Source organism: Heloderma suspectum, chromosome 3, assembly GCF_057233095.1.
Source record: "Heloderma suspectum isolate Gila_16-S chromosome 3, 16-S_ref, whole genome shotgun sequence".
NCBI lineage: Eukaryota > Metazoa > Chordata > Lepidosauria > Squamata > Helodermatidae > Heloderma > Heloderma suspectum.
Window position 1 is genome coordinate 258,836,251 of NC_139460.1, and position 22,134 is coordinate 258,858,384.

Genomic DNA, 22,134 nt, shown 5'->3' on the forward strand with positions numbered 1-22,134 from the left:
GGGAATGCTGATCAAATTTGCAGATGACACAAAATTGGGTGGGATAACTAATACTTTGGAAGACAGAAACAAAATTCAAAGTGATCTGGATAGACTGGAGCGCTGGGCAGAAAACAACAGAATGACATTTAATAGGGATAAATGCCAAGTTCTGCACCTAGGAAAAAGAAACCAAATGCACAGTTACAAGATGAGAGATACGTGGTTCAACAACACTACAAGCGAGAAGGATCTTGGAATTGTTGTCGATCACAAGCTGAATATGAGCCAACAATGTGATGTGGCTGCAAAAAAGGCAAATGCTCTTTTGGGCTACATTAATAGAAACATAGCTTCCAAATCCTGGGAAGAGTACTGTGTCCAGTTCTGGACACCACACTTTAAGAAGGATGCAGACAAACTGGAGAGGGTTCAGAGGAGGGCAACAAAGATGATCAGGGGACTGGAAACAAAGCCCTATGAGGAGAGACTGAAAGGACTGGGCATGTTTAGCCTTGAGAAGAAAAGACTGAGGAGAGAGATGATAGCGCTCTTCAAGTACTTGAAAGGTTGTCACAGAGAAGAAGGCCAGGATCTCTTCTTGATCATCCCAGAGTGCAGGACACGGAATAATGGGCTCAACTTACAGGAAGCCAGATTCCGGCTGAACATCAGGAAAAACTTCCTGACTGTTAGAACGCTGTGACAATGGAACCAATTACCTAGGGAGGTGGTGGGCTCTCCCACACTGGAGGCATTCAAGACGAGGCTGGACAGCCATCTGTCAGGGATGCTCTGACTTGGATTCCTGCATTGAGCAGGGGGTTGGACTCGATGGCCTTGTAGGCCCCTTCCAACCCTACTATTCTATGATTCTATGATTCTACTTATGAGCCACCAACGATGGGTGTGTGTGTATGCCACTGGCTGTACTTCCTGAATGGTTAGTGCCCCACTTTTGTCAAACCCCTTGAATTACAGCTGAAAGTCCTGACTTCGCTCCCATTTGGGTGTGTTTCCTTTCAACTTCAATGCGGTGGTGTACAGAGGCCAACTGCCAAAACAGTTATCTTCGTTCCAATATTTCTTGCCCTGACTGTAGATACCTTTTTTTCAAAATAGAGTGGCTATTAGTAAAGCTATTTGCCCTCCATAACAGTGTTTCACAACTTCTAATGTTATTTTTCCAGAAAGTTCTTAAATTACCTGTTGACTCAGTTAGTAGAACATCAATATTTCTTTAAATGAAAATCTGTTGTCAAAACTCAAATGCCATGGCCAGAAGTGGTGACATCACTGATCAGACATGGCAGACTGAGCTGGAGCTCTGGCTCTCCGTCATAGACTTTCTACCTCAGATAGCAAGATAACAAATCAAAGGGCAATAACCAACACAGATGAAAGGTAATGCTCCAGAGCACACCTTCAGCCTGAGACAGGCGCTTAACAGCATACGTTGGGACAGAAAAGGTATGACTTATAGAGAGGAAGAGAAGAGGTATGGCCCAGGAGGAAGAGAAGAAGGCAGCCCAGCAGTTGCTAGGAAAACTCCAAAGGAGGGCCTAGAACCTATGCTGGAAATAGCAAATCAAATAAAACATCTAAGACAAAAGTGGGCTGATGCTATTCATCCACTAGTAGATAAAGCAGAAGAAATTATAATTAAACTTACGGATACTGCAAAGGCAGTAAATGAAGCTCTGGATCTGGTATTAAAATATGTCCAAGAAGAGGCAGTCCTAATCTGGTTAAATCAAACACAGAACTGAGGCAATGGATGGAATCAATGGAAAATTACAGCAGACACCTGAACCTCAGAATCAAGGGGATTAAGGAGTCCGTGAAGGCCAAAACATAATTGCTTGTGAAGGCCAAAATATAATTGCTTTTTTAACAGCATAGCTACCAAAATCCATCTCCAACTTTACAATTGAACAAATGGATATTGAAAAAGCCCTCAGGGCTCTACTTGCAAAGCCCCTTGAAGGAACAAAACCCTTCCAGACGTTACAAAAAGTATGAATTAGCATTTCAAGATCCTCTCTCTCCAAAACGGGCAGATCTTGTGCAACAAATGGAGCTGATAGGAAGCTACTACAACTGATAGGAAGCTACTACAGTTTATCAAGAAGGAGGTCTGGATCAAATACAATTCTCAGACTCCAAACCTGTTCCAATGGGGGATTGCAACCCATCTATTACAGGAAAACTGCCCCTTAAGACTTTACTAGCGTCACCTCTGCTTTGTCTGGATTTAACTCCAATCTGTTAATCCTCATCCACAACTTCCAGACACAAAATTAGAGCAGATGTTACAGTAGCACTCTAGATATTTAGTAACTAAAATATAGAGCTGAGTGTCATTAGCATACTGATGACACCTCACTCCAGAACTGCAGATGATCTCTCCCAGAGGCTTCATGTAGATCAGGGATGGGCAGCTTTTACAGCCCCAAGGGTCACATGGGGTGTTGAGTGTTTGACCAAGGGGCTGCACAAGCACACACAAAAGCTTCCTGCTGAAGATCGCTGTGGTGGGGAGAAGGCTTTAACCTTGCCCCCATCCCAGCAATCTTACTGGGAAAGAAGGCGCACAGGGATGACTCTCCTCTGGTGTCCTTTTTCCCAGCACTCCTAGTTCTGCTGGGAAACAGAGCACATGAGGAGAGTCATCCTCGCACACCCTGTTTCCTTGCAGAATTGGGAGATAGGCCATGTGGGGATATCTCTGCTCACGCATCCTGTGTGGCGGTGGTGGTAGGAGGAATTGGGAGGCCAGAGCGCCTGCAGCTGCATGTTGCCACATATTACCTACCCCGATGTAGATGTTAAAAAAGAGTAATGTGAACATTGATCTCTGTTGAACTCCACATTCCAATTTCTTGGGGATTGAAGCAGCATCCCAGATTACTACCCTCTCTTTCTGATTGGTTAAGAAGGATTGGACTCACCAGAGAGCCAAACCCAACACCCCAGCTGAAAACTGAATCCAATATAAAATAATAGTATGATTCATAGTATCAAAAGTTGCTGAAAGGTCAAGAAAAACAACAGAGCTGCATTATCCTTGTCAGCTCAAGACAAGAGATCATTCACCCAAGGCAAGCAAGGCAGAAGCAAGATGGAAATGAGTCAAGATACGATGTGTCACCCAAACACGCCTGAAGTTGCTTTGCCACCACATGCTCCATCACCTTTTTGAGGAAAGGGAATTTGGACAAAGGTTTAAGATTGGCCAAATCCTCTTTTCATAATGGTGGCTTCTTCACAAGGGGACAAATAATTGGCTTTTTCAGTGATGATGGAATATCATCATGATCCCAAAAGGCATTTCTTACATGGGCCAAAAGCTCCACCAGTTGTCCCTGGCAGGCCTTCAATAGCCTTGAGAGGCAAGGTCCTAACTGCCTGTGGTGGCCTTCAAAATGCCAGACAACCTCAAGGAAAACCAGAGAGAAGTGATCCAAGAAAGTGTGACAAGATAGCACCTGTGGCATCTCCAGAATAGACTGTGCTTGAACTGTGGCATCCATGTTGGAGCAGATCTGAGCAATTTTATCAGGAAACAATTGAGCAAAAAATTCCAGAGGGCTATTGATGGTTCTTCTTCTGGTGGAAAACACTTAGAGGCCAAAAGACCCTTCTCCACCAGTAAAACTCTGCTCAACGTGATTCAGTTGGCTCTGAGAAATAATAACTTTTGGGGATTTCTTTCAAGTGAGAAGCACTATATAAATATTGTGAACAACACTAATAATATCTGATCTTCCCAATATTTCGTTCTGGGTCTGAATCAGTTAAGGATGTAGAGACGGTCAGAAGACAACCTTTCTGTAGACTAGTGGTTTTTAAACTTTCTGCCTTCAGGGTCTTTTCCACATCAATGCATGTGCTGAAGAACCCCGAGGAATTACTTTGGAGTCCATATATGTTGCAGACAGCCAGCAGACATGGGGCACTGGCCAGACATGTTGGGCCTCTTCATTGCCCTGTATGACTTGAGAATATATCTGAAGAACATCCCTAACACTGTGCTGTGGCTAAGCAATGTGGGGAAAGATAATGCTGGGTGTGCTCTCTTTTAGGGAAGCTTGTCTGCATTACTGATCTTTGTACTGACAAGTACTTGATAAGCATCCAAGGAACCTTGGGGTCCCTCAGGACACAGTTTGAAAACCACTGCTGTAGATTGTGCCACTTGTTGATCTAATGACATGGTTCACATGATCACCGCTGCCCACCGTGGCTTGTTTAAGCCATGCCAAGGGTTGCTCAACCTTTGCATAACTCACAGTCCCTAGGTATGGATGACACAACAAGCTGCAGCCATGGCTTGAATATTCAAAATGGCCACCAGCACACACCACAGCTTTGTTTAAGCCACGATGGGCTTAAATCATCATACAAACTGGTTCATTATGTTAATGTTGGCATTTCTCTTTCATGGGTTTCAAACAAAGCTCAATATCTTTGTTTTAATCTTCATGACGTTTTCTCAAAATAGAAGTGCCTGACCCCTGGTCAAGGATGGAGTGACATGAGGAGTAAAGGCAGGTTGTGGAGAGGTGTGTGAGTGGAATTGAAGCTGTCATCTTCACAAAAGTAATGGGGTGGATGGATATAAGGGAGGTGACCTGAAGTAGTATTAAAATGTAAATGCTCACGGTGCATTTGTGAATTTGTCTTGCCAGCTAGAAGAGGGCAGGGAGGTGGAAGTCCTGGATTTTCTTCAATGACTGTCAGTCTTGTGTGAATATGGTGCACTTATAAAGGCTGAAGTGCCAGCTACTAGCCAGCTGCTACTATTCATTAGCAACTGCTTCACAGTGTTTCCCTGCCTTTTGACTCTCTTCATTAGTACTGATGTGATGTTTGGTGCTCATGGGATCTCTTTTTGAAATGATACCATTAGTATTTTCATGAGGAAATACTTCATCTGAATAAAATATGAGCAAGAACCAACAGAAATCTAGGATTCTGCTCACAGATCAATCTCAGAACAACGTGGAGAGCATAATGTTTTCAGGTGTGTGCATAACTGGACAGAAAACACGCATCTTCAAAAATTAACATTGGAAGCTGCATAGCATTTAATTGTTCCTTTTGGGGTGGGGGCAAACTTCATTTAACTGATGTAATTGTTGTTCACCTGTGTGTTTTACTGATACCCTTATTAAGGAACTTGAATATAATTGAGACGCAATACTTTTCTCTTTTATGAAAAGTTGTCAGTAATCCAAAGCTCTAGCCCAGTTCCTGTGCCAGTATAGGTTCTTATAACTTGGTGGCTATTTTGTTAAGCATTTTTGTCATTTGGGAAGATATATTGTTTGCCAAGAATTTTGCTATCCATTGTGTGATGGAGGAGAAGAAACAAGTACAGGGAAGGTAATGTAATACCTTCGGATATTAGAGGTCACTAGGAAAACTGGAACTAGAAAGCTGATGTTCTGATTTTCATAACATTTTTCTCATCCATTGGGCCACTGAGGTGGTCTTTGTCTTATATGGATGTGATAAAACAGCTCAAACACATTTACCTATCAGTATCCAGCAAGGCCTTCCGGTTGACATTGCTTTCAAAGCAGCACAGGCGTCTGAGTAAATGCACCACCAAGGCACTCCATTATTTCTAGCATTTTTTTGCATAGCAAATACACTCACAGGCATATTCTGTTTCCAAAGCTTGAAAACTACTCTTAGCTTGAGGATCTGTCATTTGAAATCTGCTAAACTTTCTTAGCGACACAGTGTAGGGGATTGAAAGGTTTGCAATTGCTATATCCTGGAAACACAGACATGAGAATGTCTCATTTGCCCAGAATGGTTGAGAATGAATACAAGGGGCTGTGGGTAGTCAGAATCATTGGTAGTTAAGAATTCTTGCCATGGTATCAGGTACTTAAGAGTGAAGGTAAGAAAGATTTTGATTACAGGATTTTGTATAAATGAGGTTTGGATGGTGGCAAAGTTAATAAAATTTAGCAGCTTGGACAAAATACTGCCCCAAATCTTCAGACCTAACACCTTTTATGTGTGTTTTCACAACAGCTGATACAAACTAATATTAATGGCAGTTCCCAACACTAGTGAGAGGTGCATGAGGAGGCAGGATAACTTTCACATTTAAAGAATAATAAGGAGGTGATAAATCTTAGGGCACCAAGCAGGTGCCCTCATCTGTTGTTACATGGCCCTCTAGCCATGTAGCATGGAGCACCAAAAGAGAGGTTAGGTCCATGCATGAAAAATCAAGTTAAGCGCTTAGGGATTATCTTTGATCCTTCTCTTTCTTTCTGAGCTTGTATTACCGTTTGAGCTGAGTTTTGTCTGTTGTCTCTGTATAATATTTCTAAAAGCCACCCTGATGCTACTAAAATCCTTATTCTGTGTTGATTGTTGTAATGTTTTGCTTACCGGTCTCCTCATCTCTCAGCTTAAGCCTATTATCTCTGTTCTCAGCACTTAATTTTTCTTCCTTGGTGCTTTAATCATGTTACAGCTCTATATATTCCATTTCTATTGTCTGTTGGTACTCCAGGAACTAAAACCACTAAACCATTCAGGTATGACCTAAATCATATCCCGTATGAATATACAGTGGAGATGAGGAATAGATTTAAGGGATTAGACCTGATAGACAGAATGCCTGAGGAACTATGGACGGAGGTCCGTAACATTGTTCAGGAGGCAGCAACTCAATCCATCCCAAAGAAAAAGTAATGCAAGAAAGCCAAGTGGCTGTCTGATGAGGCTTTACAAGTAGCTGAGGAAAGAAGGGAAGTGAAAAGCAAGGGAGAAAGGGGAAGATATATCCAACTGAATGCAGAGTTCCAGAGAATAGCAAGGAGAGACAAGAAGGCCTTCTTAAATGAATAATGCAAAGAAATCAAGGAAAACAACAGAATGGGGAAGACTAGAGATCTCTTCAAGAAAATCGGAGATCTTAAGGGAACGTTTTGTGCAAAGACGGGCATGATCAAGGACAAAGAAGGCAGGGACCTAACAGAAGCAGATGAGATTAAGAAGAGGTGGAAAGAATACAAAGAAGAACTATACAGGAAAGATCTGAATGTCCCTGATAGCCATGGGAGTGCGGTCACTGAACTGGAGCCGGACATCCTTGAGTATGAAGTCAAGTGGGCCTTAAGAAGCATTACTAACAACAAAGCTAGCGGAGATGACAGTCTTCCAGCTGAGCTATTTAAAATCCTAAAAGATGATGCTGTTAAAGTGCTGCACTCAATATGTCAACAAATTTGGAACACTCAACAGTGGCCGCAAGACTGGAAAAGGTCAGTTTACATTCCAATTCCAAAGAAGGGCAACGCCAAAGAGTGTTCAAACTACCGTACAATTGCGCTCATTTCACATGCCAGCAAGGTGATGCTCAAAATCCTACAAGCTAGGCTTCAGCAGTATGCGAACCGAGAACTACTGGAAGTACAAGCTGGGTTTCAAAGAGGCAGAGGAACTAGAGATCAAATCGCCAACTTTCGCTGCATCATGGAGAAAGCAAGAGAATTCCAGAAAAACGTCTATTTCTGCTTCATTGACTACGCTAAGGCCTTTGATTGTGTGGATCACAACAAACTGTGGCAAATTCTTAAAGAGATGGGAGTACCAGACCACCTTACCTGTCTCCTCAGAAACCTGTATGAGGGTCAAGAAGCAACAGTAAGAACCAGACATGGAACAACCGATTGGTTCAAAATTGGGAAAGGAGTACGACAAGGCTGCATATTGTCACCCTGCTTATTTAACTTATATGCAGAGTACATCATGAGAAACGCCGGGTTGGATGAATCACAGGTCAGAATTAAGATTGCCAGGAGAATTATCAACAACCTCCGATATGCAGATGATACCACCCTAATGGCAGAAAGCGAAGAGGATCTCAAGAGCCTCTTGTTGAGGTTGAAAGAGGAGAGTGCAAAAGCTGGTTTGAAACTCAACATTAAAAAAACTAAGATCATGCCATCTGGCCCCATCACTTCCTGGCATATAGAAGGGGAAGAAATGGAAGCAGTGACAGATTTTATTTCTTGGGCTCCAAGATCACCGCAGACGGTGACTGTAGCCATGAAATTAAAAGAAGCTTGCTCCTTGGGAGGAAAGCTATGGCAAACCTAGACAGCATAGTAAGAAGCAGAGACATCACCTTGCTGACAAAGGTCCGTATAATCAAAGCTATGGTTTTCCCAGTAGTAATGTATGGCTGTGAGAGCTGGACTATAAGGAAGGCTGAGCGCCGAAGAATTGATGTTTTCGAACTGTGGTGCTGGAGAAGACTCTTACGAGTGCCCTGGACTGCAAGGAGGTCCAATCAGTCCTAAAGGAAATCAACCCTGAGTGCTCATTGGAAGAACAGATACTGAAGCTGAAGCTGAAATATTTTGGCCACCTAATGCGAAGAGAAAACTCTCTGGAAAAGACCCTGATGCTGGGAAAGACTGAAGGCAAAAGGAGAAGGGGATGGCAGAGGATGAGATGGCTAGATAGCATCACCGATGCAATGAATATGAACTTGAGCACGCTCCGGGAGAGAGTGCAGGACGGGAAGGCCTGGCGTGCTATGGTCCATGGGGTCACGAAGAGTCGAACACTACTGAACGACTGAACAACAACAACAACAACAACAACTCCAGGAACTTACTCTTAGGCCGCTTTACTCTTTTCCTTTATATTCTCCCACTTGGCCAGCTAATTCACTCCTTTGGTTTTAATTAACATACGTAAGCCCAGGATATTCAAATGCATCTTTCTGCTCCAATTTTAGCTTCTATTCTCATTCATTCATTACATTACATTTCTATACCACCCAATGGCCGAAGCTCTCTGGGCGGTTTACAAAGATTACAAACCATTAAAAATACATTATACAAAGTGTAAAACCATTCACAAACATATAAACAGATAGCACACATAGAGTCAACATATATCTAAAACAATTTCAAACAATCAACAACAAGGCCAATGCAGGACCTGATTAACCTCATCACATACTGCCAAATGCCTGAGAGAAGAGAAAGGTCTTAACCTAGCACCAAAAAGATAGCACTGTTGGCACCAGGCAAGCCTCAATGGGGAGGTCATTCCAGAATTGGAGGGGCCACCACTGAGAAGGCCCTCTCCCTTGTTACTGTCCTCTGAGCTTCCCTTAGAAGAGGCACCTGGAGGAGGGCCTTGGATACTTAATGTAGTATATGGGTTTGTGCAGTCCCGAGCCATGTATGGCTTTATAGGTTAAAACCAGCACCTTGTATCAAGCTTGGAAACATACATTATCTGGACCCATTTTAGTCTGGTTTCAGGGCAGGGGACGGCACTGAAATGGCCTTGGTTGCTCTGACTGACGATCTACTCCAGGTGAAAGATGGGGAGTGCTACCCTGTTGATCTTCCTGGATCTCTCAGTGGCTTTTGATACCATTGATCATGGTATCTTACTGGATTGGCTCTGCAGGATGGGAGTTCAGGGCACTGTTTTACAGTGGTTCCACTCCTACCTGCCTGCAGGGCTGATTCCAGAGAGTAGTATTGGGGGATTCCTGTTCTACCCCATGGCTATTAAGCTGTGGGGTGCCACAGTGTTTTGTTCTATCCCACATGCTGTTCAACATCTATATGAAGCTATTGGGTGAGATCATTAGGAGTTTTGGGGTGGGGTGTCACCGGTACGCTGACAATACTCAGCTCTATTTCTCCTTGTTGTCAGAGTCAGCTGAGGCAGTGAAGGTGCTGGACCAGTGCCTGGAGGCTATAATGGCCTGGATGAGGGCCAATAAATTGAAGCTAAATCCTGACAAGACAGAAGCTCTGTGGATTTGTGGTTCCCAAATCTGGGAATTGGGTAAGTGACCTGTCCTGGACGGGGTTGCACTCCCCCTGAAGGATCAGGTGCATAGCTTGGGAGTACTTCTAAATCCATTCCTGTCACTGGAGCCCCAGGTGGACTCCATGGCTCGGAGTACTTGAGGCCAGCTTTGGCTGATCCACCAGCTACAGCCTTTCTTGGACAGGGATAACCTAGCCACAGTAGCACATGCACTGGTAACTTCCTGATTAGACTACGGCAATGCACTTTACATGTGGCTGCCCTTGAAGACGATTCGAAAGTTGCAGCTGGTGCAGAATGCAGCAGCTAGTCTGCTGACTGGAACATCTCGTAAAGGTCATATAATGCCAGTTTTAAAGGAATTGCACTGGCTGCCAATATGCTTCCAGTCAGAATTCAAGGTTCTGGTGATGACATTTAAAGCCCTAAGTGGCTTGGGACCTCGATATTTGAGGGAGCACCTCTCCCTAGATATACCTGCCCAAGAACTGAGATCTGTTGGAAAGGCCCTCCTTTGCATCCCACCAGTGCAAGACATACACTGTGGTGGGACGTGGGAGAGGGCCTTCTCTGCTGTGGCACTCCAGTTGTGGAATGCCGTCCCCTTCAAGGCCCGATTGGCACAGACATTGGTTTCATTTCAGCGTCAAGTAAAAACATGTTTTTTTACCAAAACTTTTGAGGGCTAAATGCATTCCCTAAAGTAGCACATTGTTTTGACTGTTTTGTTTTGGATTTGAATTGGTAATAGCTTGTTTAATGGTTTAATATGCTTTAGCTGTTTAAATTATGTATGATTTTACACCGTTTAAATTGATTTCATCTGTACGCCACCCTGAGATCTTAAAGATATAGGGTGGGATACAAAAGTTTTAAATAAAATAAATAATAAATAAATACAGGCAGTGCAAGGGGGACAGAATCGGTCTTATGTGCTCGGACCATCTTGTCCCTGTTATCAATCTGGCCACTTCATTTTGCACAACCTGCAGCTTCTAAACTGTCTTCAAAGGCAGCCTCATGTAGAACACATTGCAGTAATCTAATGTGGAGGTTACCAGAGCATAGACAATTGAAGCCAGGTTATTCCTGTCCAGATAGGGGCATAGCTGGGCCACCAACCACAGTTGGTAGATGGCACTCATGCCACTGAGTCCACCTGAGTGATAAAGATGGCTCCAAGAGAACCCCCAAGCTATGAACCTGCTCCTTCAGGGGGAGTGCAACCCCCTCCAGAACAGGTTGAGCACCCTCCATCTGATCAGAAGAAGCACCCACTAACAGCATCTCAGTCTTGTCTGGATTGAGTTTCAGTTTATTAGCCCTCATCCAGTCCATTGTCACAGCCAGGCACTGATCTAGCACATCCACAGCCTCACTTGGTGAAGATGAAAAGGAGAAATAAAGCTGCATGTCATTAGCATGACAACACACGCCAGAACTCTGGATGACCACACTGAACTGTTTCACGTAGATGTGGAATAGCATGGGGGACCAAACCAACCCCCGCAGAACCACATACTGGAGAATCCACAGGGCTGAGCAATGTTCCCCAAACACCACCTTCTGGAGCTGAGCCTCCAAGTAGGAACAAAACCACTGCAATGCAGCGCCTCCCCCTCCCAATTCAGACATTCATCCCAGAAGGATACCACAGTTGATGGTATCGAAAGCCACAAGAGATCAGCGCGAATCAACAAGGTCACACTCCTCTTGTCCCTCTCTTGACATAGGTAATCATACAGGGCAACCAAGGCTGTTTCTATGCTACAACCTGGCCTGAACCCTGACTGAAATGACTCCGGATAATCAGTTACATCCAAGGGTGTCTGGAGCTGGTCTGCAACCACCCACTCAAGAATTCTTGCTATTATTACTAATTGTGATTTCATCTTGGATGCCACAACACCATATAAAGTTAAAAATAGACAAACTGAATCTATCAAACTTTCTGTAGAATCTTCCCCTGGTTTCCTAGTCACACATAACCTCTATTCTGGCATTTGATAAAGCGTGTTGTTTAAACATGCGAGGAGGGAAAGTGCGCTAGCCCCGCCCTCCTCCATTGTCTTTCTCATCATGCTGAATGCATGGAGGGCATCTGTCTGAAGTGGGGAACCTCCTCTATCTGTGGGGGCTCTCCACATGGTTGAGAATGCTGTTAATAATAACTCTCTTACTACTGCTTCTACTATTCATAGTGCTGGTGTATTACCAAATTATGGTCTTATCTTTTCAACTGTACAAAAACTCTAATCCAAAGGCCTGCTGTTATTTTTTATGAATATATCAAAAATTCACCCACTGTTTTGAAGTAGCTAGGACTTTAGATTAAGTTTTGATTATTTCTCAGCTTGATTATGTTGATATTTTTCTTGATGGGTTCTCAGCTTTTCAGCTTTTTTTTTAAATTCTCAGTTCTGCTGCTTGTTTTCTTATCTCATTGTTCTGATCATCTATCACCTCTTTATTTTTCTCTGCCCTGGCTACCTTTTCCTGGCTTTATTTATTTATTTACAACGTTCGTATACTGCTCCCCATGCAAACACATTCCAGAGTGGTGAACACAAGACGCACAATAGTAAAAAAGATAAAAGATTAAGGGCAAAGACATTGCTTGCTGAAAGGGGGCAGCTCCCGACAAGAGCTGAGCTGCTGTGTTCTGTACTAGGTCCAGCTTCCGGAACAGTCTTAAGGGCAACCCCACATAGAGTGCGTTGCAGAAATCCAGTCTTCAGGTTACTAGCACCTGTACTACTGTGGCCAAGCTATCCCTGTCCAAAAGAGGCTGTAGCTGGCGAACCAGCCAAAGATGGTAAAAGACACTCTGAGCCACCACTGCCACTTGGGCCTCCAGCGACAGTGACGGATCCCCAAACTATGGACCTGATCTTTCAGAGGGAATGCAGCCCTGTCCAGAAAGAACAGTCAATGAGCCTATCTCCTGGACTCAGGAATCACTCAGCCACAGAGCTATTTGTTATAAGGCTCTTCATGATCTTGCACCTTTCTATTTCTTTCCCTTGATTTTTCCATATACACACTCTCTCATTTATTACTCTCTACTCAATCTAATCTTTGGGATAGGCCTCTGGTTTTCTTGGCATTGTCTCATCTTCATTTGCTCTGGCTTTTCTCTATGCTTGGAACTTTTTGCCTCTTAATAACCATCTTCCCTCTTATCTTCTTTTGAAAGGTTTATTTTAATGCCTCTTGTTCTGCACAACATTTTCTTCTATATTCTTATGCTGTTTCAGGTATTGTTTCAGAATCCACTTTCCCATATTTTGCCTTTTGTCCCCCTTTTTTTGTGTCTACTCTTTTAATCTTCCCATTGTATCAGTTGATTTTGTGCATTTGCAGGCAGAAAATTGTCTTAACATTTTTGTTGTGCAGCTCATAATAACTGTAGGTGTTTTATAAATACAAAAATAATTCTGATATGTTTCTCTTCTCTGGCTTTCTCTATTCTTGTATTAACTTTAGACTTCTAACCCCTCTCTTCATGGCCTTTCCCCTTCTAATCTATCTTCATCGCTTTCTCTCTGTTCCCTTCCTCAGTCTCTCCATTCATCAAATGCTAATATTCTTACTAAACCTTCACTCCCTTGTGCTCTTTCTTGTTTGCTTGCTTTCACTGTCCACAGCCCCTTAGGCAGAGAACTGTTTCCCTAGATAGGCCATTGGCCTTCTCTCTTTTCTGCTTTTAAAAAATAATTAAATATGAAAATTGTTTGGTTTTGTATTTCGTTTTCAGTGTTCTATTTGATTTTTAAAATAATTTTATTGCTACATTAATTACTGAATAGGTTTTACTTTACTCTTTTGCTTCCTTTTATTCTCACCCATGAAGTGCAGTTTCTGTCCCCCTCCACTCCTCCCAAATTCCACTTTGTGATATGAATTTCAGATTATGAATCTGCAGGCAGGGACCTGTACACTTAATTCATATACAGAACCTAGTATATATTACCTTAAAAATTAGGAACTGGTGATGATGAAAATAACGCTAGGCAACTCTCCTGTCTTTCTGGCTGGCACAGGGTTTGCTGTCAATTCTGCGTAAATTGAAGAGTGCGCCAGACCAGGAGGTAAGGATCCTCCTCCTGGGATTGGATAATGCAGGCAAGACAACACTTTTGAAACAACTAGCATCTGAAGATATCACCCACATCACTCCAACACAGGTAAGGAAACACAGGTATTTCTGGTCGGCCAGACATTGCATGTCTGAGTGCACCACTAAATCAAGAAGCTGGGGTGTATGCAACAAACAGAATCAAACTGGATGGGTTCAGAGCTCCCCTTCAAGCTTTGAATTTCCACTTGTACAGTGGAAGTTGTCAATAAGCGGTATCCAGGTGCATAATTTATGTTTTTCAGAATTATGACAAGACTTTGATTTCCATCCATAGTAACTCATTTTGTTTGGAATTGCATTTCTTTTATGGTTATACAACCAAGATCAGAATATGATCTTTAAAAAGCAAGCTACTGCAGATGCCATAATATTGTATTAAAAATAATGTGGGTTGTTTTTTTCTTTGATTATAGTATTGGCATGCGTTCAGTTCTGAAGCTCGTGTAACTTGTATCTTGGACCACATCACATGTTAAGATATTAACATGTATATGTTGTAGACCCACGTTGTGTATCCACTTACATGATAACATTTACAGAGCATACACATCTTTAAAAAAAAAACCTTCCTTAGGCTTCAAAGACCGTGGAAACACAAGGTCAATTGCAGTTGAAGAGATCAAACCAAGTTGTATGTTGTTACATGCTTCACAAGTTAGTTTGAGCAAATACTTAGTGGAGATCTATAACATGTATCCATTAAAGTAGCAACATATGTAATACCCCACAGTTATCTTTGCATATACTAGTCTCAAAAGTTAGGGCTACAGTTTCTCAATAAATGCCCAATTGACACCATCCCAGAATTGGCCAGTGGGTGGCGCTAGAGATTGTGAAAGGCTGGATCTTCTTCCCTGAGTCCTAGACTGTGAGCACATCGCCTGTGAGAAGCTCCCACGCCTCAGAGCAAAAGCCCACCCTTAGATTCCAAGCTTAGAGCCAATCCCTTGTATTGTGTGGCAGCTCATTGCCAGCCCGCACCACATCCTGTTTTTCCAGTTGCACACCCCTTTCAATTGGAGCTTTAATTGATGAAATGGGCCCTTCAGAAGTTCAGCTGTTGCTTCTAGTTTTCTCATATCAACTCACATACAGACTTCTGCTTCTCATTAGCCTGCATATTGGGCTCAGTTTTCAGGAGCGGAGGCTTGCTTCTTGCAAGGCCTTGTGCTTTCTCCTTATCTGTGTTGTTCTCCCACCTCCCACTGCACTCTCCTTTCTTGTTATTAGCTGCAACATACATCTTTATAGCTGCGACAGAAACAGACCCTGATCCATGCAAGGCTGCTGTATCCTTCACCTTGCCCATAGCCAATCCATCTGAATAACAACACAGGCCTTATCTTGTTAGGGTTTCCAGAGTCGTGATATATAAGCTGTGAATGGTGTGTGCCTGTGAATTTAAGGCCAGGCATCAAGTTAACACTAGTTGTGCTTTATCTTTGTTTGCCGCAGGGTTTTAACATTAAAAGTGTGCAAGCACAAGGTTTCAAGCTGAATGTGTGGGACATCGGTGGACAGAGGAAGATCAGGCCATACTGGAGGAATTATTTTGAGAATACTGATATCCTGGTAAGCATTTGCCACTGTTGTATGCTACATTAAATAGCACAGTGACTTTAACAGCTAAGAAATGCTGCTTTCTTAATCGCTATCAAAGCCATTTGTTTTGTGGCAGTCAGCCAGTCTGAACACTCTTGCAAATCCCCTGTACATATGTGAATGATGAAATCTGGAGAAACATTTATTTTTAACTGGTCTTTCAACTGCTTGCTATGTGACGATTCCATTTGGTATTGCCTTCCCTTTGAAATAGCTTACCATTTCAGCTGAAAAGCATGAATCAAATTACAAGGTGGGATCTTTCTGTTGAAATTCTTTTTCTCTCCACAGGGCTATACAAAAGACACAGAAAGGGTGCCGCCAATGTACAATAACATTGCATACATATAAATTATATTTTATGGAACTCTTTCCCATCGACATCTTTTGCAGGGTATATATAGAATCACATAGATGCTATTTACTTTTTGACTGTCCAAATGGCTACACATTTGTTACCTTAGTAATATTTATGCCAGCAACCCTGTGTGGCAAGTCAGTAGTATTATCCCCATATTGCAAATGGCAAACTGAGGTTAACAGGTAGCTGCTTGCCGAACAGGGCATTCCTGGGGTCCTGCTATGTCAGATCTAACACCGTGGTTCTGTAGTTTCAGTGCTGTGCACTCACAGCAACAAAGGTAATAGCTGGAGAAACAAAAGCCAGTATAGGAATACTGACCCACAGCCCACAGCATCCCTGGAAAGTGCCACTACCCACCAATCATGAGGTTGCTTACTGAGGACACCCCAGGCCCCCCCCCCCCCAGTAATGGCCAATCAACAAACAACCCCATTATGTTACTATACCCAGTACATACATAACATAACTGGGCATGCAGAAAGGCATAAGAGCATCCTCTTCCTTATAAATCAACATAGTACAGTGACTGGAGGGCCGCAATTGGAACCCATAGTTACAAACTCCAGGGCTCCCTGCAGACAGGAGTTCAAAGACAGGCTTTCTACAAACACTATTTTTTTCTAGGCAAACATCCAGGGTCATAAAGGGAAAGGGAGAGTGCCATTCCAGTCATAACACCAAGCCAACTCCATAGCCCAATTGAGAGGAGGCATGTATGGGGAACCAGAAGAACCGTTCAAATCCTACCATGAGAACAATGCTCTCACACAGGCACTCATCAGAACACCCTAAACAACATGGCTGTATCAGTGCCTGTGTGAGAACAAGTGTTTTGCAAGAGTGACCACTACATGCACAGGAGGACTACATGGAGGACAAGGCTATCAGTGGCTTCTAGTCATGATGGCTGTGCATTGGCTCCAGTATCAGAGGCAGCATATCTCTGTATGCCAGTTGTTGGGGAAGCTGAGCAGGGGGTGGTATTCCACTCATGTCCCACTTGTGGGCTTCCCAGAGGCATCACTGTGTGGACAGAATGCTGGATGAGATAGGCCTTTGGTCTGATCCAGCACAGCACTTCTAATGTTTTTAAGAGGGACCACAAGAAGAGTTGCCTGGTAGCTAAGTGGTAAAGAACATTGTAATGGGCCTGGATGATAGATGTTCGACTCCCACCGTAGGGAGATATTGAAGTGACAGTTGCGAGGCAAAGTTTACCTTTTGAGTATTCTGGCAGCAGCAGTGATGTCAGATGCAAAAAGGTAGAGGAGAAACAACTGGACTGGAACCAAGACCTCCCACAGAATAGTTCCCTAACCATACAGCCTTTGGAGCAGATGAATGGCTTCATGCCCCCACTTTGCCCCTTGCGCTAGTGGTATTTTGCCAATATGAGGGTTCTGCTAGCTCTAGCATCCTGCTGGTACTGAGGCTTATTGCCTTGCTGGTATAATTTTTTTCTACCAGGATTGTGGTTGGTAGCAGTCATATCCTTTGGTCCATTGGCTGTAACTTGGGGATAGGATTATGCTGCAAGGCAATCCAGGGAGTGTATAGCTGAAGTGAAATTTGAACTGCAGACATTGTGGCTCATAGCACCTTCTCTGAGCTATTACACTATACCAGCTCTGTCAGTTGGCTTTCTGAAACATAGCAAAGGAAGCTTTTAGAAGGCCTGCTGACCAGAAGATAAAGCAAGGAAGATTTCTTCTTGATGACATTTTGCAATTTAACAAGGCCTGCTTGGCTGTCAGCTTGCAATATTGCTATCTTGGCTTCATCAGGGAAAGAGTGTATTGCCAGATACAACAAGTGAACATTAGTTATGGGCAAAAGTCAGGGCTGCTAAGAAGAGGCTGGATATTTGGGCTTCTCCAGCAGACAGCCTAGTACCGATATCTACGGGTTATATCCAGACTTTGTATAAGCAGAAGGTTGCTCAAGCAAGGGAGCTTTCTCACCCCTTTCTCCTCACTGCAGCCCCCTGTCCCCCACTGGCCTGTGATGTGGTGTGTGTGTGGTGGGAGGGGTGGGGCTGTAGTGGGAGCAGGGATCTTTAAAAAATTCAGACAGAGGCAGCTTACATCAGGGTCTGCAGTGTGAAGCAGGGGGTGGGAATCCCCTTGTGTGAACAGCCTTTCACATTCCTTTATATATATATATAACCCTATGTATAGTTTTATTTTATATAAGGTATTTATATCCTGCTTTTCAATTTAAAATAAAACAACTTACAGAAACAAACTGTCCAATTAAAATGATTTAAATGTATAGATAAAAACTAGAAGAGCACCTAGGATAATTAAAATCAAATAGATCAAATAAGATGTAAAAGCAGAAAGTATACAGATTGCTCACTTAAAAGCCCTGAAGAATAAAAAGGGTTTGAGTTGTCACCAACGTTGGTGCCTCACAAATTGGTCCAGAGTGGGAGTTCCACAGTCAGGGTGTCTTTATTGAAAAGGAGCTCTCTCCAGTTGCCCCCTGCCTAACTTCTGAAAGCAAGAGTATCGAAGGAAGAACTCCAACTCAGATGTAAAGGATGTACTTCAAGCTTGCAAGGAAGAGCATTGCTGATGTTACTGAGGCGGTTCTATAGAAGTTAGTTGCAGGCTTCAGACTCCACATCTTTCTTTGATAAACTTGTAGCAGCAAGAAATTTAATGTGTTTCCATGCAGTACTGTAGGCATCCGTTCAAGTAAGAAGCACGTAGGTTATAACTAGAACAGGTGCTAAACTAGCATGTGGACAAATTAACATATGCTGCCTAATGACATTGGTCTGGTTTGCCCGTCATGATAAGTCACCATGGGTTAATTAACCTGCGGGGTTCTGAGACATGCGCTGGCCGCCATTTTGAATATACAAGCTATGGTGGGGGATAACCCTAGAACAACCCATGAGTTCTTTAACCCTCCAATAATCCATGTTTGCATGGCATAAAAAGCTGCAGCATGTCCCCGCCGCAGCTTACATATTTAAAATGGTGGCCAGTGCTTGTCTTGGAGCCCCACGGATTAATTAACCCACAGTAAATCCTGTACTTTGGCAGGCTTTGCTAACCCCTGATGAGTTTAAATTGATCATGAATTATAACATTCTAACCTCTTCCCTCTTGTATGGATAGTGTGAAACAAGGAAACAGGGTCTGTTAAGACCAGATGAATAGTTAACAAACCTCATCCTTTCCAGTCTAGGCAGTTCAACAAGAAAACCTTGACTTTTGCACACACACGAAGTGGGAAAAATTCACATAAGATCAGTGTTATCGCTTATACTCGTTGACCTGGTTCGCACATAACGAGAGCCCAGAGTACAGGTTGAGTATGGGTTGAATTGTGGGCTGTTGTTTTATGCGAATCCTACACTATGGTTTAACCATGGGTTTTTAACCAGGAACAACCTAGATAGAGTTCACAACCCAATAACAAGCCATGGGTTCTCTTCCTGGCTTGTTTGTGGTTAACAACCCATACTTAAACCACAGTTCACACGTAATGTTCACATGACAGGATTCACATGTAACGACAACCCACGATTCAACAACAACCTATATACAACACGTACTCTTGAGTTGTTTTTATGTGCAAATCAGATAGTTTTCTCACTCCTTGTTGCAGTCATTTGCCCAAACTTCCTTCAGAGCCTGTTTACCTCATGCATTGTTCTTACCGTGTATAGGTTTTTTTAAAAAACTTAATCCATGAGCAGGGTTCCTTATGCTCACTCCATTCTGACCCACCTATTCAAATTAAGGAAAAGCATCCAAACTAGCCTGGTGTGCCTTAAAGGGATTCTTGTAAACAGACAGCATGCTAGCTAAGATGCCTGCCTCTGCCCCAAGCTGAAGAGTATTACACAAGTGAGAGGCCCCTCCAAGAATATTTTTAACACATGAAGTGATTGCACATTCATAAACATGCAGGTGTGTTTGAATGGGAGATACTCCAGCCACCCACACCTGTGCTATTTGGAAGCTACACACAGTCAAATAAAGGTGTGTATATCTGAATGATTGCATATTCAGACACACACCTGCAGCTATTTGGCATGGAGCCTTCTAGTTATTGGAAGTAGGCACTTCATGTGTGTCTATCGTGGTTGGTGCAATGCTGTTCACAGTGGTGTTGCTATAAGGTCTACAGTCTCAAGTTGCGAGTGAGATGCCTCTTGCAAGTTAAACTTAGATGAGAGGTCCTTAGACAACAGCCAGATGCTACAGTGATCTGGTAGGTGGTTCTGTAAGTGCAGCCTTCTCTTTTGAGGACTAAGCCATGTTTCACCATGGCAACAGAATCAACTCATTAGTACAACTGTTGTCTTAGAGATGATATACACAATTTGGTCCCATGACCAGCTCTGTAACTACGAAATATCCTAGTTAAATTAACGTTGTTAAGCTTGGTGGCCAGCTCAAATCCCAAAGTATTACACAGGCTCGGTTTGGATGATCACATCTCTCCTCAATAAGCCAAGATATAAATGAATCTTTTGCTCACACATGCAGCCCCTTTTGCTCCTTCCTTCATGGCATACCAGAATGCGATGCATAAGTTTTCAATTAACCATAGTTTTCTGGTCAGAACTGGGAAACTGTGATTACTAGCTTTAGAACATGCTAGGATTCTAAACCAACTTCAGAGTATAGTTTGGGATCCTGGTTTGTTCTGAAGATGGTAAGTATAGCTTCCTGGCTTGGACTATGGTTAATTAGAGACTTTCAGGTTTAATTGTCATTTGTGTGAAGGGTATAGGTACTGGTTAGTTTGGAAAGAGCTAATAATAGCCAGGGGTCAGAAAATTCCCCACCCAACCTACAAAGGGACATAAGATATTCAGAGGGGTGGGAAGAAGCTGGAGGGAGGCAGGAGCTAAGTGACAAAGATAAGTTTATTGCTCCAGCTGCTTCCCCTTCTGATGAGCAGTGGAAGTAACAAATACACATCTATGCCTAATCTTGCCGAGCTTCAGTCTCTCATTGTCAAAACAGTATGCTTTTTCAGATATAGTGTACAGATGAATACATGTGTTGCATTTTTTTAAAATAAAAAGGGGCTGGCATCCTAAATCTAGAGAAGTTTTTTTTCCTGAGTGCAAGTTCCATTGATTCATATGGAATTAATTCCAAGTAAATGTGAGTGGGAGAGGGTATTAGTGTGAATGCTTGTTATTTCAAATTGATAATGTCTAGGAAACAGCACTGTACATTTCAGTTTCATCTTTAACTCTTTTTACCTATTTTATTTGTAGATTTATGTCATTGATAGTGCAGATAGAAAGAGATTTGAAGAAACAGGTCAGGTAAGTAATGCACAATTTTGGGAAATAAGTGTACATTTGAGACGAGATTCAAGTTATACTTGCCTTGAACTAATGTTATAGTTTTCCTTAAACTAAGGAAAATGAGTGCCCTTGTTCAATTTAAATGGTAGTTTCCTGCCAAATTAATTAATGAACTAAACATGCAAGGACAATTCTTATGAGGCCCTTCTCAATTTTGCCAAAGAAATAGTTCTTACTCTTTGCACTGCCATCGTAACTAGATTGCCTCTGGAGTACAATTTAAAAGATATAATGGGTTTTCCAATAATTTAATCCAGTGTGGGTGAAATTCTGGTTTATGAAGCAACTCCCTCTCATAGTTGAATTCATTTAATCCAAGATCTCCAGTTTATGTTTAGCAGTGTTTTAAAATGCTAGGCTAATGCCCTTAGGGAACAATCCTATGGCCCCTAGGCATTGTCTGAGGGGCCATAGGATACTGGGGATTCCTTTCTCTGAGGTCAGAGACAGCACTCCTGACTCCCAACTCCCCGCTCCCTCACACCCTTGCAGCTGGCGCAGAAATAACCGCTCTGGCTGCCATCCAAGGTTGGAAAATTCTGGTGAGTGGAGAGGGAGGAGACTGGAGAGGCCAAGATACAAGCTACCCTGAGCCTCTTCTAGGCTCCTTCCCTCCCCCTCCAGAGCGCTGTTGCTAGACAGACTAAAAAGCCTGTTTTATGAAATATGCAGGGCAGGAGGGCAGGGAGGCAAAGACCACCTCCACCACTCCTCCCGCCCTGCACTGGATGATTGGAAGCCTCCAAGTTTGGGGGTTTCAATTCATCAAGAGAATGATAAAACCACTACAGCTGTATCCATCCCCAAATTTCTGGCTACTGCCACTCAGAATAGAGAGATTTATAAAGTAAACAGGAACATAGTAGC

General features: G+C 42.9%; 1 protein-coding gene across 1 annotated transcript in view; it reads left to right on the plus strand.

Annotated features, from left to right (window-relative positions):
- The window catches only part of ARL3 (ARF like GTPase 3), a 75,688-nt gene that overhangs the window by 26,495 nt on the left and 27,059 nt on the right, over window positions 1–22,134 (plus strand). The window contains exons 2-4 of the mRNA XM_084846452.1: window positions 13,860–14,003; window positions 15,413–15,529; window positions 21,175–21,225. Coding sequence (XP_084702578.1) covers window positions 13,860–14,003; window positions 15,413–15,529; window positions 21,175–21,225 — 312 coding nt within the window. The remainder of the gene's footprint in view (window positions 1–13,859; window positions 14,004–15,412; window positions 15,530–21,174; window positions 21,226–22,134) is intronic.